General features: G+C 45.5%; 1 protein-coding gene across 6 annotated transcripts in view; it reads left to right on the top strand.

Moving 5' to 3' along the window:
• The window catches only part of LOC146817560 (uncharacterized), a 170973-nt gene that overhangs the window by 51106 nt on the left and 98052 nt on the right, over positions 1-21815 (top strand). The window contains exon 2 of one of the 6 annotated variants that reach the window (XM_085611079.1): positions 987-1219. The exons of the other annotated variants lie outside the window; for them this stretch is intronic. Within the exon in view, the coding sequence (XP_085467205.1) occupies positions 987-1219 (233 nt within the window). The remainder of the gene's footprint in view (positions 1-986; positions 1220-21815) is intronic. 6 annotated transcript variants of the gene reach the window in all.

A 21815-nucleotide genomic window follows, 5' to 3' on the forward strand; every position in this document is an offset into this window, starting at 1 on the left:
CACTCTTGGTCACCAACGAGTTGGTGTCCATGCTGTCGGTAACAGTTTGGCTGACGAGGCAGCTAAAACAGCAGTGGCGACATATTTAGTAGCAGCAGTTACAAGATCAAAATCTAAGATAGATGCTGACATCTTGGCAGCTATTGCTGCCTCTGAGACAGGGACAAACTTCCCTAGAGGTTTCCCTTCTCGATACCATTATCACTTAAGTCCTGATAAAGTCCCATTAGTGAAGATTAACGACGTTGGTGATAGATTGATTCCCAACGCGGACTGCAGACCAGATTTGATAACAGCTGCCCACGAAGGTATTGCGTCTGCGCATGCTGGAGTGTCAGCAACTGACGCGGGCTTAGGTGCTTAATTGTGACATTTGCCAGCAGATCAAACCTTCTTCTGTTGCGCGTCCACCTCCAACGCAACTGCATATATCTAATCAACCACTAGCGTGTGTTTATTTAGATCACTGCGGTCCTTTTACCTCTGATACTGCGTACAAGTACATCTTGGTTGCAGTGGATTCGTGCACACGTTTTCTGTGGGTGTGGCCACAAAGGAGTGCTGATGCCAGGACTGTCATCAAAGCATTGCGTGTCTTTATAGGGAGTTTTGCGTGTGGTACCCTTCACTCTGATCAAGGCCCGGCGTTCGCCTCTAAGGCTTACAAAGAGGCAATGAGAAGTTTGGGGGTCCAAGTCAAATTTTCGTCTCCATACCGGCCTGAGGGCAATAGTGTTGTGGAACGGATGAACCGTGACCTAAAGCAATCGTTGACAGCCAAGGTGTTAGGTACAGGCCGGAACTGGCTTGCCCACTTGTATGACGTCCAACGTACACTTAATAACCTCCCTAGAAGGTCTCTGGGTGGGCGGACCCCGTACATGATGCTCTTTGGAGTGAGAATGTTTGTTCCGGACCTTGATGGTCTAGACATGGCGGCGGCTGCCGCGCCTTTTGACCTCGATGACCACTGTGCTGTATTACAGAATCTACAAGAAGCAAGAGACACTCTAGCGAAGGAACACGTGCCCTCTACATCTGAAGAAGCGCTCCTGATTCCGGTGGTCGGCTGGCTGCCACGAGTTGGTGACCTGGTCCGTGAGAAGGTGGAGAACAAGAAGGAGTTTGGCCCCTCTTATCGTGCACCAGTCCCGGTGCTTGGAGTATTGGGTACACGTACAGTTGTTTTACCACCACTTCCTGGTCGCAAGGAAAACAGGTACATTTCAATTGAAAATGTCAAGCTACACAGGGTGGCCGATTCTCCATAGTATGACACCTTCGGTTTCCTGCCCTTCAATGCTGAGAAACTCTGTTGTGTTGCCACCCTCTATCATCGTGCCTGAGGTTTCCATTGAGATGCATACAGTTTCAGACCTGCCTGTGCCACCTTCTGCTGGTGGTTTGCCTGGTGATCCGGAGTATGCTTATCCTACAGAAGTCACTTTGCCCCTATTAAATGCAACAACACTTAACCAGTCACATTCTTCCTTTGAAACTGAATCATTAACTTCCACTGTCCCTTCCAAAATTTCTATATTTTTTGCCTGGTTCAAGAGACATTTTTTGGTTGCACCTTGGACTTACATCTGGTTGGTGCTAATTTGTATTTTTTTATTCATGACAATTGGCTTTGTGGTAGTGTTTTTTAGACTTATCAATGGACACTACCTGAATGAGCGTTCTACAATTCAATTAATTGATGGAACTTTGCCCCCCCCCATTCCTCATCACACATCATGAAAAGAGACCAGACGTTTGTGAACATCACCGCCTGGCCTGTACGTGATGGGATTGCATGGGATGCAGTGAACTTTCAAATTCATGGTCCCACCGAAGTTATTAATGTGCCAAATGTTTTTCGTGTTTCTATGGGTGATGTAGTTAAACAAAACATCCGCTCAGATGATTGGGATGTACAAGCAATAGAAGCACTGTTTTCTGATTTAAAATATTATGCTGCATTTGATGCTGAAGATCTGTATTTAAATACTGCAAACTACGATGAACAATTTTGTTTTCAACATTATGGCACACATTTCTTACACAGAGCAAATACTTTTCGAAATTTTGTTAATTTTACTCAATGGGAACATTGTCCTGTCCCTATGCCTGGCAGCTCTGACACTTTATTGAAAAAATTCACATACATTTCAGATTTTAGTGTGTCTAAGCCTGATTCTTTTTATTTTAAGATGGCAGTAGAACCCACTTCTAAGGTCAGACTGACACACACAAAATTATTATATTCCAAATCCTTTATGGATGAATTGGCTATTGGAGGTTATGACGTATGGAAAGCTACTATCGATCTTAAATCGGTTTGGGGAACTAAACCGTGGCAAGTACAAGGAACAGAAGCTTTGCATCGTGCCTGTCTTATCCCAAACCATATTTTATTTTTGAATTCGTCTATTGTTCAGACCACCTGTTTTGGATTGGCTATATCTAAAAAATTTATTTCCCCCTCGATCCCTGATCTGGGTGCTTATCCCGGTTTGGGAAAATCACTCAGATCTGTCCCTTACTATGTTGCAGTCCCTTGTTTCCAATGGCACCTTTAATATTTCAACATTGAATCCTGAGGGTTGGTTGGTGTGGCAAACAAGCTCAGATTCCTGTCAACGTCGGTTTCTGAATTTGGCTCCAGGGTATACACAACTTAGGGTTGACCCTCGTTTCACATCTTCACACACAGTGACTACCTACTCTGTAGGTAAGTTATGTCAGTCATGGCTGCAACATTCCACGTTAACTTCAGTTAAGCTTCATTTGTCACGCTTAAATGAAAAAATAGATTTGAATGATTTTATTAAGGGTCCTGTAAATGGTAGATCTAAACGATGGGCTTATGCTATTTACAATGAGATCTGGAAATTGTCGCAAATTGAAACTGCTTCTAGATTATGTGCTATTGACCAGGCCAATATGGAAAAAGTATTGGCTGTGATAGATAATAGTATTAATACGTTGTCTTCTAGAATTTATACATTAGATAATATTGTTTCTTCTGTCGTTGACATTGTGCAAGATGATGTATCTGTGTTGTATCATGGTCAAAATCAGTTGCGTTCAATTATGCAGTTTGCATGGACATTGCAAACGTTAAAGGCAGGGAAAGTCCCTTGGGATTACATGAATATTTCATCATTGTTCCTTCCGTTTAATTTGACAGGAAAACAGCAGTTCATGTCCATGAAAGATGCAACTTATGCATTGCTGCACATTGAAAAATTAGAACCTTTGCCTTTTTCTGTAGCTGAGTTAAATTCAGCCGTGTGGCTTATTCACGGATTAGTCACTTTACCGTTCAGTTTGTTCAAGTTTAGTTCATGCATGAAACATTATGCCATCGGCAGATATGAACAACTTGGTGATGCGTTCCTGCACGAAGTTTGGTCGCTTCCGTTCACTTACAGATGCGTAAGGGATGGCAAGGAGGTATACTTAAAGGGTGAAGAATGCACTTCCGCTCCTGATCACTCTGTAGTTTGTAGACATATACAATTACATGGCGCTTGCAATATGCAAAGTGCTCTGGCAGTTTGTGCTAAATAAACAGAGCCACTGTAATGAAGCTGCAGAGAAGGTCTAAATTATGCGCAGGGTTGACTAAATTATGTGGCCAAAAAAATGTAGAATTATGTAGCAGAATGCAGCACATTTTTGTTTATCGTATTACTTCATGTTTTTTACATCTGTATACGTTAACACTGTCAGTATAAATGTTTTGCCTTATTACTTTCAGATTAACACCCAAATACAGCAATAGCAATGTAAAAGTGACCTCACTACTTGTCATGGGCTTTTCACTGTGTGGCAGGATGGTATACCCTCTTTTTTAGAAACTTTTGATCTATTTGAGCTAGAATCAACATTTTTGTTAAAATATGCAGTTTAGGCAGCATGATTATGTGGCAAATTATGAGGAAAACGTCTCAGCTGTAGAATCTCATTATTAGAGTGACTCTGTTATAGATCACGCACGTACACAGGACCTGCCATCAGTGGGGGACCATCTGTCATTTGCAACGATGTAAAATGGCAAAAATTGCAGAACCGAGTTCAATATAAAGCAGAAATTATCAGAATTTACATTTTGTAGGTCTCACAATCACGTTTTATTGACAACTGCATGAAATTATACAATATTCCCACCTTAAGTTTATGCAACCGCTGTATTGCATTTTTGTTGCACAGTTACGTCAGCAGTAAAAATGAGCCCCTACCAGATCCAAGGAAAATTGACACTGCCCCCTGTGTGAGTATTCATCCTATGTAGACATAAAGGATTGTTTTTCTTTCCCTACATGATTTGACAAGTAGCGTTTGTCCAGTGTGCTGGACTTTGTGCCTTCTTTATGCATATGCCCATTTCGAAATATCCTAGCATCATCACTTAGACCCTCAGAACGCTCAGCTTCTGAAAAACCCAACTGATTGCACACTTTGCTGCAACGTTAAAACCTTATCTTTCACCAGGCTTACCAATACTCGTATGTCAGCATCCGCCAACAGAATTACAGGAGTTTCCAAGAATATAACTGGCACATCTGGGTGGGCAGTGGGGGGCTGGGGACATTGGAAGGAGAGAGACAAGTGGCAGAGAACTTGGATTTTAAAGAAAAAAAGTGAACTCTTCACAAATTTAAGTGAGACAAACTTGCACATCTATTGTGGAGCTGCACCTATTCATGTTTTCGGAGCTTACTCTTCCGGTTCCATTACTATACCACTACTGTGCACAAGAGAACCCTGTTGCTACTGCCTGTGCTGCATATGCTCCTTGTGTGGGAGAAGAATGTGGAGATTTATCAGTGAGTGCACAGTAGTATAATCACACCTCACCTGCCCAGGAATGTAAAAGGAGAGATTGATTTAACTGCCCAGTACTGCCTCTTGTGAATTTGTACTTGTGGATACTGCCTCAGTGAACCACACCATTTTGGTTGCCCCAGGAATAGTTCATAAGCTCTTCCAAAAAGTGCAGTTATTCCTATCCACACGTTTATCAGATCATGTTCACATGTGAGTATATTTGAAGCTGGACAGCTATGAGTTCGCCCTAGGATGAAGAACACCCTTCTGTCCTACAGGTTCATATTCTGACACAGTGCAGACTGGTAATTGACTACATTAATTGAAGTAATTGAAGTATACTTGGCATAGACGGTCTTTAGGTACTCTCTCTACAATTGAAATTGTGTCACATGCATACTGGTTGATAATTGGGAGCAGTGCACACTGACACATCCACCCACATACTGTACAACCTGCCACTACAACAGTTGCATTTAAGGATGCATGACCATGCACTGCATAATTGGACTTGCGCTTGAAATAATGTTACACAGTATGTTGCACTGATTACAGTGCAGGTTCTCGCCGTGCAGACCCACCATAGTGATTTATGGAATAGGTGGGGCAAGCAGATATCTTCCCAGGACAAGTAGATTTCTGTAAAAGTTTGTCCATTGGCCAAGTAGATTTTTGACAAATTTCCACACCCCTGCACCTGTACCCACACCACTGGCATAGTGCACCTAGCTAGAGGGGTGACTGAGGTATGCCAGGGCAGTAGTTTGTGGGCATGGCACACATCCCTGTGTGCCATGTTGACTGTTTTGTTCTGCACCAAGACACTCAGCCTGCAATGCAGTGGGTGTGTTAGGGTACAGGGCCTCTAAGGGTGGCACAATGAGTGCTGCAGCCCTTAGAGGCCTTCCCTGGTCACAAGGCCCTGGGTACCTAGGGTACCACTAACCAGGGGCTGACATGTAGCCAGGGTTTGTCAATTTGGTTTTGAGGTTTTTGTTTAGGGAAGGAACATAGGCCCTGGGCACCTGATTGGCAGGAGTCCAGGGCACACTCAGTCAAAGTACATTCAGCAATTCAGCAAAAAGTGGGGGCATACCATGCAAGAAAGATGGCACTTTCTCACAACTAGGAATCCTTCTTTGACGAACTGATTGATTTTTGCTTTAATTCCTCTTTGCCCATACTCATGGACTCACCCTTAGAGGACATTAAAATTGATTCCTTAATTCCTTTGCTTTAAATCTTTGGATGCTTTAAAGAAAAACTGTCCTTCTTCCTTTAACTGTGGAAGGAGTCTGTAACCTTGTATCTGATGTTTGTTTTTAACCATCCTCCTTGGATTTTAACCTCTGACTAAATGTGTAGCTTAATACTACACACCTTAATATTCTTGACTGAGATGCTTCAGAAATTGCTTATCTGCATTGATTTCTGAACATTATTACAATAGCTATCTAAATTTGCCTGTCTATTATTGTGTGCTGATGTTCTGTATTTGAAACTGAGTTAAATTATGCTTTTGATCTAAATGTGTTGAAGGGAGAATCAGAAAATCTTTTGAGAATATAAAGTTTTACGTCTTCTATTCCGTGTCGTAGTAGCAGAGCGTCTAGTGTGTATCATTCTAGTTAGACTTACTTTTTTAGGAGATTGGTTCTCCCCATTTTAATGCTTTATTTTTGCAGCATGGTCCTGCTAGTAGTTTATTTGAGCCTTATTTTAAACTTGTGAGTTAGTCACTAATTAATGGTCTTCATTGGGTGGCTAACATTGTGTTTTGGACATCTGTTCTGCTCGATTTTCCCGGCCTTCTTGTGAGGAAAGGTGATTGAATGTGACTTCAGTCTCTTACCATTCAAGTCTAAGGGTTAGAGTAGTGAATGGAGCCTATTTACTAGGCACTTCGACATGATCCTGTGCTCTTCCCCATAGATCAGGGCTTGCACACATAGCCTAGGGGATAGATTTGTTAGTATTAGGGATAACCTGTCCTGTAGTGAGGGTATTTCATGGAGCCGTGCTGAATTCAGGCCTGGTAGGCCTCAAACGGGAGAGACTCCATCTTTCTTTCTGCTCCGGCAGCTTGGGATGCTTCTAGGTCAAATGTAATGTTTTAGTTATGAGGTGTTATTCGCTTGGAGAGAACCGGTTCAGGCCGGCCCTTATCGAAGGATTGTATTTTTCTTCATGCCGAAGACACTACATCAGGCCGGCCGGCTGGGAACGTGTCCTTGGTACGGGGAGGTACAAGAATTTGGTGGGCGGCAGGTTACGGGCCGGAATTTTCCATGAGGAAACGCACCTCTATATATCAGTGAAAGTCTGAGGCAGTTACATGTTCAGTCCGTAGGCGGCATCTAGCCGTTAGCAGTAAAGCTACTACTTATTCCAGGGAAGACAGACGCCATCTTGGAGGCGGAGAAAAACCGAGAGACAGATACTCTCCTAGCAGAATAGCCAGAGAGGAGAGAGTAGCCGATAAGGAAGAGGTCCCAGTGACTCGGAGAAGGGTGAAGGGAACAGCGCATAGTGGTGCAGACGTGTATCCGTGACTGCGGAGGTGTGACTTCCAGGCGAGCCGAGGCACAGACGAGAAGGGAACCTAGATGACCACTGAGTGCAGGCTACACACTACTAAGGTGATGTCGACCCTTTCTTATTAGAGTGCACAACTTAATCTTTCACTTTTCTTTGCAGGTTATGTGTTATATTGTAATGTTATGTGATTGCGTATGTAATGAGTAATAAAGTACCCAGTTTGTAGTGAACCAACATGTGCTGCGTGTTCTTGTATGAGAGGTTAGCCTGTTCTTCTAGTCAGCTGCGGCTACATGAACAGATGTTAACCCTGATCAGGTAAGTGGTAACTGAATAAGGGAGAGAGGAGCCCCTCGAACCGGAGAACAGGCTATGCTCGAACTGGCAGTCCTTGTGTGATCTGATGAATAGTGAGACTGATTCCCTTTTTGTATGTTATGGTGATCATAGGATGAACTGTCGTATGAACTGCCGTCTGGGTAGAGAGGTCTGGATTCGTATGGGATCGCGAGGCCGCCACTTGTGCTGAGACTGCCGTCTGGGTAGAGAGGTCTGGATTCGTATGGGATCGCGAGGCCGCCACTTGTGCTGAGACTGCCGTCTGGGTAGAGAGGTCTGGATCCGTATGGGATCGCGAGGCCGCCGATTGTGCTGAGACTGCCGTCTGGGTAGAGAGGTCTGGATCCGTATGGGATCGCGAGGCCGCCACTTGTGCTGAGACTGCCGTCTGGGTAGAGAGGTCTGGATTCGTATGGGATCGCGAGGCCGCCACTTGTGCTGAGACTGCCGTCTGGGTAGAGAGGTCTGGATTCGTATGGGATCGCGAGGCCGCCACTTGTGCTGAGACTGCCGTCTGGGTAGAGAGGTCTGGATCCGTATGGGATCGCGAGGCCGCCACTTGTGCTGAGACTGCCGTCTGGGTAGAGAGGTCTGGATTCGTATGGGATCGCGAGGCCGCCACTTGTGCTGAGACTGCCGTCTGGGTAGAGAGGTCTGGATTCGTATGGGATCGCGAGGCCGCCACTTGTGATACTGTCGTATGGGCAGAGAGGTCTGGATCCGTATGGGATCGCGAGGCCGCCGATTATAAGAGGTCTTGGTATGTATAGTAGGAATTCCCTGTCCTTAGGTGGTAGATATATGTGGTTACCTATTGTAAATAGGCCCTAGGGAGGGGGAGGGGGTAAAGTTCTGGCTGGGTTAGTGAGGCTCTGATGAGCGGGTTCTATCTGATCCGAAAACCCAAGCAGAACATTTGGCGTCACGAACCGTTTACGAAACCTGTGTGCGTTGTGGTTGTATCGTGTTTGCTTTCGGCGCGTGCGTGGTTTCGTTTGTATATTATTTGTATATAATTGTGTGTATAGTTTTTTTTTCTTCTTTCTTTTCCGAGATGTTTTCTAGAAAGTCGAAATCTACTTTTAAGTTGCCCGTTGATATTCCCGGCTGTGATTCAACGCCTTATGAAACCTTAGCCCGTGAGTGGGCTGATTCTACTGGTTTGAGTGAGAATTGGAATTCTTTTTTGGAGCTGGCGGAGCCGGCTAATGTGATTACTTGTTTACAGAAGGCGCCGGTATCTAAGGGTGATGAGCTTCCCGTTTTGGGGCGCAGAGGTTGGATTGTTCTGTCTGCGTACAGGATTCTGCATGAGAGGTTGTTGAAGTTACAGAAATTGCATAAGGATGTGGAAGCGAACTTTGTTGAGATTCAGAATGCTCATACTTTGTTGCGGTGTCAAAATAAGTTGCTTGCTGACAAACTTGAGACGTACCAAACTATTGCCGAGAGGTCGGCTGTGCGAATTGCTCGTTATAAATACAAGAATCGGCGTGGTCGGGTTTCGACGCGAAAGGTGCGTCTGGTCGTGGCGAAAGCCGGACTGGATTGGAATCCTGATGAATGGGATGGTAATATTTGGAACTCGAGTGATTCTCGTTCCTCGGGTGAGGAGTCTGCCAAGCGCGAGTCCTCTCGCTCCGGCCGTGATTGTAAGTCTGCTTCTTGCGCCTCTGATGGTGCACCCCGTGATTGCGCTCGTCCTTCGAGTGGGGTCGATGCTTCTTACACTGATTGTTCCTCTACGTGTACTGATCGAGCTCCTTGTGATGCTCGTCCCGCGGTCTCGGTGCATCCTGTTTTTCGGCGGAAGTTGCAGCAGGCTCCCGGTGCTCCGAATGGTATTGCTTTAGACTTTTTGGAGGATTTTACTCAACAAGAAATTAGTGATATTTTGCAGCGATTTCGGCAGCGAGCTGGTGAGACCTTGCTGACATGGATGGTGCGCCTTTATGAACTGGGCGCTGCTGGCATTATGTTGGATGCTGGCGATTGTTTGAAGTTTTGTTCCTTGAGTTCGGATTCTACTGTACAGTATCATTTTCGTAACTTTAATGGTGGTGGTCAAATTACTTTGCTTCAATTGGCGACTGAGGGTTGTAATTTAAAATATCCTACTGAGTCTGACTGGCCTGTGAATGACAAACCGTGGTATACTTTGCGCGATGCTGCACAACGTCTCAAAGAGGAGGTGATGAAAACGGCAATTTTTCTCTATACTGCTGACAGGTTGCTTGATGGTTTGTTGACATCTTCTGTGCGGAATCGTATTATTCGTTCTTCCCCTGTTGCTTATAAGCAGGTCATGATGACTTTATTGATTAATCAGACTGGTAACATGTTATCTATGGTGCTGGAATCGGTACGCCAACTCGGTGAGTTGGGTGAGTGGTTTAAACCTGAACGGCAGTCCCGGCCTGACACTCGTACTCCTGGTGACAATAAACTTACTAGACGTGATATGTTTTTTGGTCTTATGGCCGATGGTGTGCGGAAGGAGGACATTGACGGTGAGACTACTCCTCGTTTGTGGGAAATGTTTCGCAAACGTGGCTTGGATCGAAAGGAGGGTGCCCGGCGTGTTCGGACGACTGAGTGTGATCGTGGTTTTTCTGACGGTAGCGGTGATGACGACCGCCGTAGGCGCTCTGATCGTCGTGATGATCGACGTTATGTATGTGATTTGTCCCCCCGTCGTGAGAGAGACAGAGAGAGAGAGGGGGAAAGAGAAAGGGGGAGAGATGATTATGTTAACAGCAGACGTAGAGATGATAGGGATCAATCCCCTGAGTTGAGAAGGAGAGAGGATCGACACAGATTAACCGATCGAAACCCGCAGTACAATGCAGAGGACAGGAATCCATTTCGTAATAGAGATGGATATGAACAGGAGGTATCGATACCTGGGAAACGTGAGAGTCTTTATCCTGATTTATCCTGGTACACAGAACGCAGTAAAAATGACTAGGAAATAGGTCAAGCTCCAGTACACAGATGGGCTCACAGAGATAATAGACCCTATGTAGATATTGATATTGATTGGAGACATCGTAATGTCCAAAGGGCACGAGCATTGGTAGATACAGGAGCGGAGGCCACTCTTATTCATGGAAAATCAAAGAAGTTTAAAGGTCAGCCTTTTACAATTACCGGATTAGGTGGAAAGGAAACTCCCGCAGTTCAAACTTTACTTGAAATGAGAATAGGTAGAATTCCTAGAAAAGAATACTCTGTATTAGTGGTGCCACTCTTAGAATTCATAATTGGAATTGATATTTTGAAAGGAATGACTTTGCACTTAGATGATGGATGTTACCAATTTGGAACTAAACATTATATATCGTCCAGGCCTGTACGGGTTGGTCGTTTAAGAATGCCCCCCATAAAAGTTCCCCAGGCGACAAAAGTGGTTTGTCAGAAGCAGTATCGTATTCCAGGTGGTCATGAAGAGATTAGTACCACTATTCAGGAGTTGGTGGATGCAGGAGTTATAACCCCAGTTACTTCTGCTTGGAATAATCCTGTTTGGCCTGTACGTAAGAGTGATAATTCTTGGCGCATGACTGTTGATTATCGAGAATTGAATAGACACACACCCTCTTTGACTGTTGCAGTACCGGATGTTATTACCCTAATTGAAAGAATCCAAAAACATCCAGGTACATGGTATGCGTCCATTGATATTGCTAATGCTTTCTTTTTGATTCCGATTGCCCCTGAGTGTCAGGAACAATTCAGTTTTACGTGGAACGGGCGTCAGATGACGTTTAGAAGTCTTCCCCAGGGCTATGTGCATAGTCCTACGATATGTCACCGGCTGGTGGCAGAGCATTTGGCTGAGGTACCGGTTCATCCGCAAATTCAGATATGTCACTATATTGATGATATTTTGATCCAAGGCGAAACACAAGAGGAAGTTCAGACCCAATTGGACAGAGTCATTGAGTGCCTGCGTGAGAAAGGTTGGGAAATCAACCCGGATAAATTACAAGGTCCGTCCCAGGCTGTGAAATTTTTGGGTATTAATTGGCATGAGGGGCACCGAGAAGTGATCCCTCAGGTTAAACAGAAAATTCTTGATTTTGCAGTTCCGAGGAATAGGAAAGAAGCCCAAAGCTTCATTGGTTTGTTTGGTTTTTGGCGCCAGTATATTCCTCATTTGAGTCAAATATTGGCCCCTTTGTACCATGTCACTCGTAAAAAGAATGCATTTGAATGGGATAAACCACAGCAAGATGCGTTCAGTCTGGCAAAAGAAGCAATTCAGCATGCTCTGGATTTATGGCCTGTATGTGATGGTGATGTGGATTTGAATGTGTCTGTACAAGGCCTTTATGCGAATTGGAGTTTGTGGCAGAAACAAGGCAAGAGTAGAGTACCGTTAGGTTTCTGGACCAAAAAGTTACCTGATGCTGGTGAGCGTTATACACCTTTTGAGAAACAGTTACTTGCATGTTATTGGGCTCTGGTGGATACCGAGCAGTTGACTTTGGGACATGATATAGTTTTGCGACCTGAAATTCCTATCATGCAGTGGATTATGAGTTTGCCGAAAACTCACCGAATTGGACACGCTCAAGAGGCGAGTGTGATTAAATGGAAATGGTATATACAAGACAGGGCACGTGTGGGACAAAAAGGAGTTGCATCTTTGCATGAGCAGGTGGCGCGGGCGCCATCGACTGAGACTGAGAGTGAATGTTCCGTACCTTTAGTACAGGAGTCTCCTGTTAAGTGGGGTAGACCTTTTGATGATTTGTCCGCGGAGGACAGAAACCATGTCTGGTTTACGGATGGTTCAGCAAGGTTCATAGGGACGAAACGGCATTGGAAGGCGGTGTCCTATAATCCGATCACACAAAAATTGCTGAGTACAACTGGTGAGGGTAAGAGCAGTCAATTTGCTGAACTCTATGCTGTTTATCAAGTTCTGAAACAAGAGTTACCTGGCACATGTCATATTTTCACCGATTCTTGGTCTACTGCCAATGGACTGGCAGTTTGGTTACCGACTTGGCATTCCCATAGTTGGAAATTGCATTCAACAGAACTGTGGGGAAAAGAATTATGGCAGGAGATTTGGGAAATGCTCCCACAGAGTACTGTTACAATCTTCCATGTGGATGCTCATACCCCGATAGACTCTCTTGACAAATTCTTTCATAACATTGCAGATGAGAAATCTAAAATTGCTGAGGCAGTGGTGGACAGGCAAGATTCTGATATTGCGGGATTGGCGAAATGGGCCCACCAGAAAGCAGGACACTTTGGAGAGAAAGCCACTAGCAGGTGGGCTGCTGATCGAGGAATTTATATTCCCCTAGATTTAATCAAAAATGTTATTCTACATTGTCCCATTTGTCAGCATATCAGGCAGCGCAAAGTGCCCCAAATTGTTAAAGGTCATTTACATTGCGGGAAATTGCCCGCTCAAATTTGGCAGATTGATTACATCGGTCCACTTCCTATGAGTAGGAATTGTCAATATGTTTGCACTATTGTTGATACATACAGTGGCCTGCTGGTGGCCCTTCCCTGTAAGCAAGCTACCCAATTGAATACTATTAAAACATTGGAATTGATTATGATGTATTATGGTGTGCCATTCCAAATTCAATCTGATAATGCATCCCATTTTCGTGGAAGATTGGTACAGGAATTCTGTGTGGAAAACAATATTGAATGGGTGTTTCATATACCATATTATCCACAGGCCTCGGGTCTTGTGGAGAGGTTGAATGGCCTGCTGAAAGATCAGTTACGTAAATTAACAGATGACAAGTATAAGAATTGGCGAGACTTTTTGCCTCAAGCGCTATTGATTTTGAATAACCGTCCTTTTCTAAATGCTGAATCCCCACTTATGCGTTTGTTTCCTCCGAATGTTGATGCTAAGCCCAATGAAATCAGAGAGACTGTGATGTACTGGGAAATTACTCCCGGAGCTTTGGCTCCATGTAGAGCGACCCCAGGGTCGGCAGGTTTAGACTTGCATGCCATGGATGACACCGTTATAAAAAGTAAGAATCAAGTCATCATTGAAACTGGTGTTGGTGTTCATATACCAACTGGGAATTTCGGATTAATCGCCCCTAGATCGGGGCTGGCTGTAAAAGGCGTTCAGGTGCTTGGAGGAATCATTGACAGTGATTATCAGGGAGAGATTAAGGTGCTCCTGCTGAATAGCAGTGAGGTTGACTTACTGATACATCAAACTGACCGAGTGGCTCAATTGCTAATAATGCCTGTTTTCAGTGGTGAGATCACAAAAGGCACTGCCCCAACGTTGCTAACTGTACGAGGCCAGAAAGGTTTTGGCTCCACAGATAATCCTGGGGCCAGAGTTTGGGTGCAGTCGCCTAAGAATCCCCCTGAACAAGCAGAGGTCATTGCAACCGGTCAAGACAACACCATTTTAGTTATGAGACCAGGGAAAGATAGCTGGGAAGCAGTCCCGGCTGACAAATGTTACTTACGAGAATGAATAATGCCTGTATTTGATTCTCTTTCAGATCATTCTTTGGACTGTTGCTGCAGGATGTGTCGGCGTTGGACTCTTTTTGGGCTGGTACGACGAGAGAGGAGGGATCCCATCAACCCGGGCTGAGTTGAGAACCCGAGTGTCGCGTTCCTTCGCTGCGTGGGATTCGTCGTCGAACTTTTGGACTACGTTAGCCAAACGAGTGACTAAAGCCCCTCATTTCTGCTTGACACCGATGAGATCGGTGACTGACATTCTAGCGACTTGTTTAGTTGCTGTCCCTGCTTCATTGGAGACTTTGACTCATATTTTCAATATATCGAATGCTCGCCCCAATGTTCTTCTGGGCGATTTTGCTACCCATGAGTATTGCCCCTTGTGTACTGTACTGTCAGACCCGATACCCCCCATCCAGTCCCAAATAGTTACCTATAATATCACACAGGGTGATTTGTGTTTTTTCCTTACTTGTGATCCTAGTGCGATTTCTGAATGTATGCGTTTAAGATTGAAAGGTGCCACTTCATTCACCGCTCATGAACGAACTTTGTGCCTTCAAAGGACACCGAAAACATGTACTTCTGTTCAGAATAACATGACTTGCAAGAGTTTGGTAGTTACCCCCAGTCATTATCGCACGATGTTACTACCTGCCGGATGGCTTTTCTCATGTGGTAATACTTCCTGGCCATATATCCCCGCAAATATTTCTGGAGGCCCTTGTGCCATTACTAGACTGAGCTTGTTAATGTTTTCATCACATCCGAATGCCAACTCTCGTGTGATTCGAGATACAGTGAGGTTACAGGAGGATTGTGACTCATCTTTGCATTTATATTCCAAGTCTGAATACCTTAGCCTGGCTATTTCAATTGTTGGTGTTCCTGCTTTGGCAGTTTATAATGCCAAATCTATTGGGAAAATGGCCTGCTGGATGGTAAAATCCATTAATCATACTTCTACAGTCCTGTCTGACATGCTATTAGACGCCCAGGGTGAACGTAGAGCTATCTTGCAAAATCGAGCGGCCATTGATTATCTTTTGCTTAAACATGGACACGATTGTTCTGATTTTGAGGGTCTTTGTTGTTTTAACTTGTCTGATCATACAAAATCCATTCAAGCTCACATTGATAAACTACATGACTTGACAGAAGAAGTTAGAAAACACATTGACCAGGGCTGGTTTGACTGGCTCTTTAATTGGTTACCTGATTTGCATATGTTACGTCAGATATTAGGAGGTATTCTGGTTACTATCGGCATTTTGATTTCTATCTGTTGCTTTATTCAGTGTATTCCTTCACTACTTCAATTCTGCACACCTGGTACTAGACATAGATCAGTTAGTTTTGTTTCATATTATTCTTCCACAGATATTAGTTCTGTTTAATGGATGTATAATAGACTGAAGTCAAGGGTGAAATGTTCTGCTCGATTTTCCCGGCCTTCTTGTGAGGAAAGGTGATTGAATGTGACTTCAGTCTCTTACCATTCAAGTCTAAGGGTTAGAGTAGTGAATGGAGCCTATTTACTAGGCACTTCGACATGATCCTGTGCTCTTCCCCATAGATCAGGGCTTGCACACATAGCCTAGGGGATAGATTTGTTAGTATTAGGGATAACCTGTCCTGTAGTGAGGGTATTTCATGGAGCCGTGCTGAATTCAGGCCTGGTAGGCCTCAAACGGGAGAGACTCCATCTTTCTTTCTGCTCCGGCAGCTTGGGATGCTTCTAGGTCAAATGTAATGTTTTAGTTATGAGGTGTTATTCGCTTGGAGAGAACCGGTTCAGGCCGGCCCTTATCGAAGGATTGTATTTTTCTTCATGCCGAAGACACTACATCAGGCCGGCCGGCTGGGAACGTGTCCTTGGTACGGGGAGGTACAAGAATTTGGTGGGCGGCAGGTTACGGGCCGGAATTTTCCATGAGGAAACGCACCTCTATATATCAGTGAAAGTCTGAGGCAGTTACATGTTCAGTCCGTAGGCGGCATCTAGCCGTTAGCAGTAAAGCTACTACTTATTCCAGGGAAGACAGACGCCATCTTGGAGGCGGAGAAAAACCGAGAGACAGATACTCTCCTAGCAGAATAGCCAGAGAGGAGAGAGTAGCCGATAAGGAAGAGGTCCCAGTGACTCGGAGAAGGGTGAAGGGAACAGCGCATAGTGGTGCAGACGTGTATCCGTGACTGCGGAGGTGTGACTTCCAGGCGAGCCGAGGCACAGACGAGAAGAGAACCTAGATGACCACTGAGTGCAGGCTACACACTACTAAGGTGATGTCGACCCTTTCTTATTAGAGTGCACAACTTAATCTTTCACTTTTCTTTGCAGGTTATGTGTTATATTGTAATGTTATGTGATTGCGTATGTAATGAGTAATAAAGTACCCAGTTTGTAGTGAACCAACATGTGCTGCGTGTTCTTGTATGAGAGGGTAGCCTATTCTTCTAGTCAGCTGCGGCTACATGAACAGATGTTAACCCTGATCAGGTAAGTGGTAACTGAATAAGGGAGAGAGGAGCCCCTCGAACCGGAGAACAGGCTATGCTCGAACTGGCAGTCCTTGTGTGATCTGATGAATAGTGAGACTGATTCCCTTTTTGTATGTTATGGTGATCATAGGATGAACTGTCGTATGAACTGCCGTCTGGGTAGAGAGGTCTGGATTCGTATGGGATCGCGAGGCCGCCACTTGTGCTGAGACTGCCGTCTGGGTAGAGAGGTCTGGATTCGTATGGGATCGCGAGGCCGCCACTTGTGCTGAGACTGCCGTCTGGGTAGAGAGGTCTGGATCCGTATGGGATCGTGAGGCCGCCGATTGTGCTGAGACTGCCGTTTGGGTAGAGAGGTCTGGATCCGTATGGGATCGCGAGCCGCCACTTGTGCTGAGACTGCCGTCTGGGTAGAGAGGTCTGGATCCGTATGGGATCGCGAGGCCGCCACTTGTGCTGAGACTGCCGTCTGGGTAGAGAGGTCTGGATTCGTATGGGATCGCGAGGCCGCCACTTGTGCTGAGACTGCCGTCTGGGTAGAGAGGTCTGGATTCGTATGGGATCGCGAGGCCGCCACTTGTGCTGAGACTGCCGTCTGGGTAGAGAGGTCTGGATCCGTATGGGATCGCGAGGCCGCCGCTTGTGCTGAGACTGCCGTCTGGGTAGAGAGGTCTGGATTCGTATGGGATCGCGAGGCCGCCACTTGTGCTGAGACTGCCGTCTGGGTAGAGAGGTCTGGATTCGTATGGGATCGCGAGGCCGCCACTTGTGATACTGTCGTATGGGCAGAGAGGTCTGGATCCGTATGGGATCGCGAGGCCGCCGATTATAAGAGGTCTTGGTATGTATAGTAGGAATTCCCTGTCCTTAGGTGGTAGATATATGTGGTTACCTATTGTAAATAGGCCCTAGGGAGGGGGAGGGGGTAACGTTCTGGCTGGGTTAGTGAGGCTCTGATGAGCGGGTTCTATCTGATCCGAAAACCCAAGCAGAACAACATCCTAATTCCTGCCCCTCCAATCAGCGGAGAAAGATCCATCAGAGGACCTCTGTGGTGAGGGAAATGCTGTAGTCCGTCTAGCTGTAGGGGGCCTATAAATGAAACGTTGTGATTTGAAAGCTAAACCTAAAAATATTTATAACGCTAACGCTGGATCAAACCTTTGGTAGCAGAGCTATGGTTCTGCCGAGAGTATTGAGGTTTTAGGGTGCCAAAAAGACAGGGATAAAAGTCCTGGGAGCCAAAAAGATTTGTTTGGCAAAGAGAAGGATTGATGGAGTGCTGGTGGGGTATTCTACCTAATGAAGTCAACTTATAGCAGTTAAGGTGTGTGAGTATTAATAATAATGTGCATTGCTGTTGCTTTTGCTAAGATTGTGTTTGTTGGGACGTATTGGAAGTGATGGGTTTTGGCCTCCCATTCCAGCACCTTATCCGGGTACTGTACTCCAGTCCCCAGGCGAGGGTCCTGATTAATGGCGTGCTTTCGGAGATGTTTCCAATTCACAGGGGCACTCACCAGGGCTGCCCGCTTTCGCTGCTCTTATTTGCGTTAGCAATGGAGCCGCTGGCTTCCCTTATCCGTCAGGACCCCGGTATCCGTGGCTGGGCTTGGGATCCGTTTCCGATTGACAAGATCGCCGACGACGTTCTTCTTTTTCTGGCGGACCCTGAGAGCTCGGGCCCACGTTGCCTGGCCGCCCTTTCAGCCTTCGAACGAGTCTCTGGGCTCCGGCTCAATCCAGCGAAATCCACACTGGTCCCCTTGCACCCATCCCGGAATGGCTTCGACTAGCAAACTTCCATTCCCCTGCGCAGGCAGTCGTTCAAATACTTGGGGGTTGCTCTCCTTCCGGAACTCGAATGGGCCCTGAACATTACACCCCTGGTCTCCAAAGCCAAAGCGGTCCTCCGGAAATGGCAATTCCTTCCCCTTAGTCCCCTTGGCAGAAGTGCCCTCTACAAAATGATGGTCCTACCCCGTTTTTTGTACATTTTGCAGAACATTACTCTTTACCTCCCAGGGAGCTGGTTCCGGGAACTAGACAGTACTCTCTCTCTGTTTTTGTGGGGGGGGGCGGATGGCCGTGCGACTATCCCTGGCGCACTGTCGCATACCTCCTTACGATGGGGGCATGGGGGTCACCAATCTCCACCTCTATTACCTAGCCACGAGGCTCCTTGTGATCCACGACTGGTTTGCGGGCGGTTGGTCTGACCCGGCATACCGGGTGGAACTCCGGTCATTGGACTTCCCGCTGCTCCATGCCTACCTGTATGGGGCTTCCATACCACGAACCTTCAACCCCGTCACCCGATCGGTGTTCATGGCCTGGTGTGTGGCCCTACGCCACACACGCTGGGATGGGACACTCACAAGGCAGACGCCCTTGTGGAGTGGCACCTGGCTGAAGGAAACTTTGTCCCTTCAAGGTTTCAGTCGCTGAGACCACATCGGGATCTTGCTCCTCGGAGACGTTTGGGTAGGGGACCACATCCAATCGTTTGCGAATCTCCAACAACGTTACTCACTCCACTCCTCCCAATTTTATAAATATTTACAATTAAGGTCGCCCACCTCCTTCCCGGAATTCAGTCCCCTTGAGGCCCAAGTGATGATGGGGAACCTGAGCATAGGCGGGGGGGGGATCTACCGTTCCCTCATCAACAATGGCCCTGCATCCCTAGACTTGCGGCGCGCCCGCTGGGAGGGGTGGTTGGGTCCCCTAGAAGACGCTGATTGGAGGGATGCCCTTATGGCTCCCAAGACCCTGACAGCCTCCTCCAAGCTACGTCTGGTCCAACTCTATTATCTCCATGCGGCATACCTTACCCCAGCGCGCCTTTACAGGGTCCGTTTGCGGCCTTCTCCATCCTGCGCATGTTGCAGTCACGCCCCTGCGGATTTCTACCACATGACCTGGCAGTGCCCCGTACTGGAGCCATTTTGGGCGGGGGTGGAGCTGGAACTCAGGCAGACCCTGGGATGGGAGGTTCCTCACGACCCGGGGCGACTGATCCTGGGTGTGTTTGAAGGTCTTGATGGCTCCCGGGCCGATAAGCGCTTCCTGGGCACAGCGTTGGCGGTGGCAAAAAGGGATATAGCGGCACTCTGGTCCCAGTGGACTGGTGCGGTACCCAAGAGGAGGCCCTCTTTGAGTCACGGGGCTGTCACGAGCTTTTTGATAAGGTATGGGGCAAGTGGTTCAACCTGCGGCCCTGGGGGGTGCAAATGCTTTTTGTCTAAGGTTGTTTGTGGGTGATTGTGTTCTTATTTTATTTGCAACTACCTTACAGGTCTATGTCCTTTTTCTTTCCATTGGGTCTCTTCAATCATTGTGCATGATTTTACTGCCAGGGATGTTTCTTTGTAATTTGTTCTTGAAACCCATAAAATTGATTATCAAAAAAAAAAAGATTGTGTTTTTTAAAATGACTGTACTGCTGAATGTAGTGAAGCGTTTATAGTCCACATGGTTAAAGTCCATGATTGATTGAGTGCTTGATGCATAGAAGCTGAAGTTGTAAACTGGTCTGTAGTGGCCTAAGATCTCAAGCTATTTATTTATGGGTTGTCTCAGTGTAGAAAACACTGAGTAAGTTGTCTACTGTTTTGTGGTGTTGGTCGTTGGGTGTAATCAACAACATCTTGGTAAATATTTCTCTTTGTGTTTAAGTGGAAATCGGTTGGTATAGTTGTTCTCAGGTGCACAGGGAATAACTGTATCAATTAGGGTGGAATCCTGCTTGCAGAGATTTCATTGAAGAAAATGATAGTAGGCAAAAGTTTTAGTTACCTTGTGAGAGTGTATTTCCTTTAGTGGAGCAGACAGTTGTATTTGTTGCTTGCCTTGTATTGTGATTTTGCTTAGAGAAGACGTGCTGAAGAAAATTGTAAAAGAGGGTGAGGTGTTGCAGAGAGCGAGATTGACGTCTTAGTGTGTTGCGCTGTAATTGGTTGGTTGGTGTAAAGTCACGCTGGGATTGGTTGATTATGTCATAAGAGTCGCAGTGTTATTGGTTTAGATAGCCGAACAAGTGAATTCGAAATGAAAATGACATTTTTTTAAAGCATTACATACAATGGTAAAGAAAGATGAGACTATATATTTTAGAGATAAAGTAGAAACCACCTCCTGAGGGTACGCCAAGACATTCTATTGTGATGGACAAAGGATTACATCCATGTTTGTGGCTTGAGTTTGGCATGAACCTACTGAAGAAGACAAGGGTGTATAATTTCCTCACTATGGGACATTCAATTTGAGGATCTTAAGATTTTAAGGAGGAAAATGTGCAAAATAAAACCACATCCTAGACCTACCATATTTGAAGCATTAAATACACGGGAACGCATGGCACATCAGAAAGAGAAGTATCAAGGGAGCTATAGGACAACTATGGGTCATTACGCAGAAGCTAGATGGGATGCACACAGTGGTCGAAGTGGGGAAAAAAAAGTAGGGGAACTGTGGGCGGAGAATCAGAGGGCGGGAATAACCCGAGAATGGGGTCAGTGAGCGGAGTTAGAGGTGTGGCCAGGATTGGCAAAACATCCCAATCTTTAGTATTTGTTTGGCATTTCACTGACCAGTTACAGCTTATTATGTTTTATAATTCAACCAATGGATACAGATGATTATTTAACGATTAATATGAGTTATTGACATTAAAATAAATTCACAAAGAGGGATATGTTTCTAATCACAGAATGTCCCTAATATGCCTAAAAATGGAAGCACAAGCCATGTATTTCTGAGCCATGTATTTTCTGCCGTCAGCAATATACACACGACAATCAATTTTACGTGTGTAAATCACTGTATAGGAAATGTTACATAAGACAAAGGACTACAAGATGTAGGAGTCACATGACAACCATATTAGTAGGCAGTATAGTTTAATAGTGATTGATCTGGAGAAACACAAACTCAGAATTTAAAACTTAATTCCATGATTGGGGGTTCTCTTTAATAATCATTATTGATTTCTATCCAAATGAACACTTTTTGCAACATCAGGATAATCAAAGGCTTAGGGAAAAAACCATAAAGCTCTAGTTTATACCTTGCAGTTTGTATGCAGCTCTAAGATGAAAGTTAATAGCTCACTGTTCTTTGTTAGGATTTTACCTTATAAA

Source organism: Triturus cristatus, chromosome 6, assembly GCF_964204655.1.
Source record: "Triturus cristatus chromosome 6, aTriCri1.1, whole genome shotgun sequence".
Taxonomy (NCBI): Eukaryota; Metazoa; Chordata; class Amphibia; order Caudata; family Salamandridae; genus Triturus; species Triturus cristatus.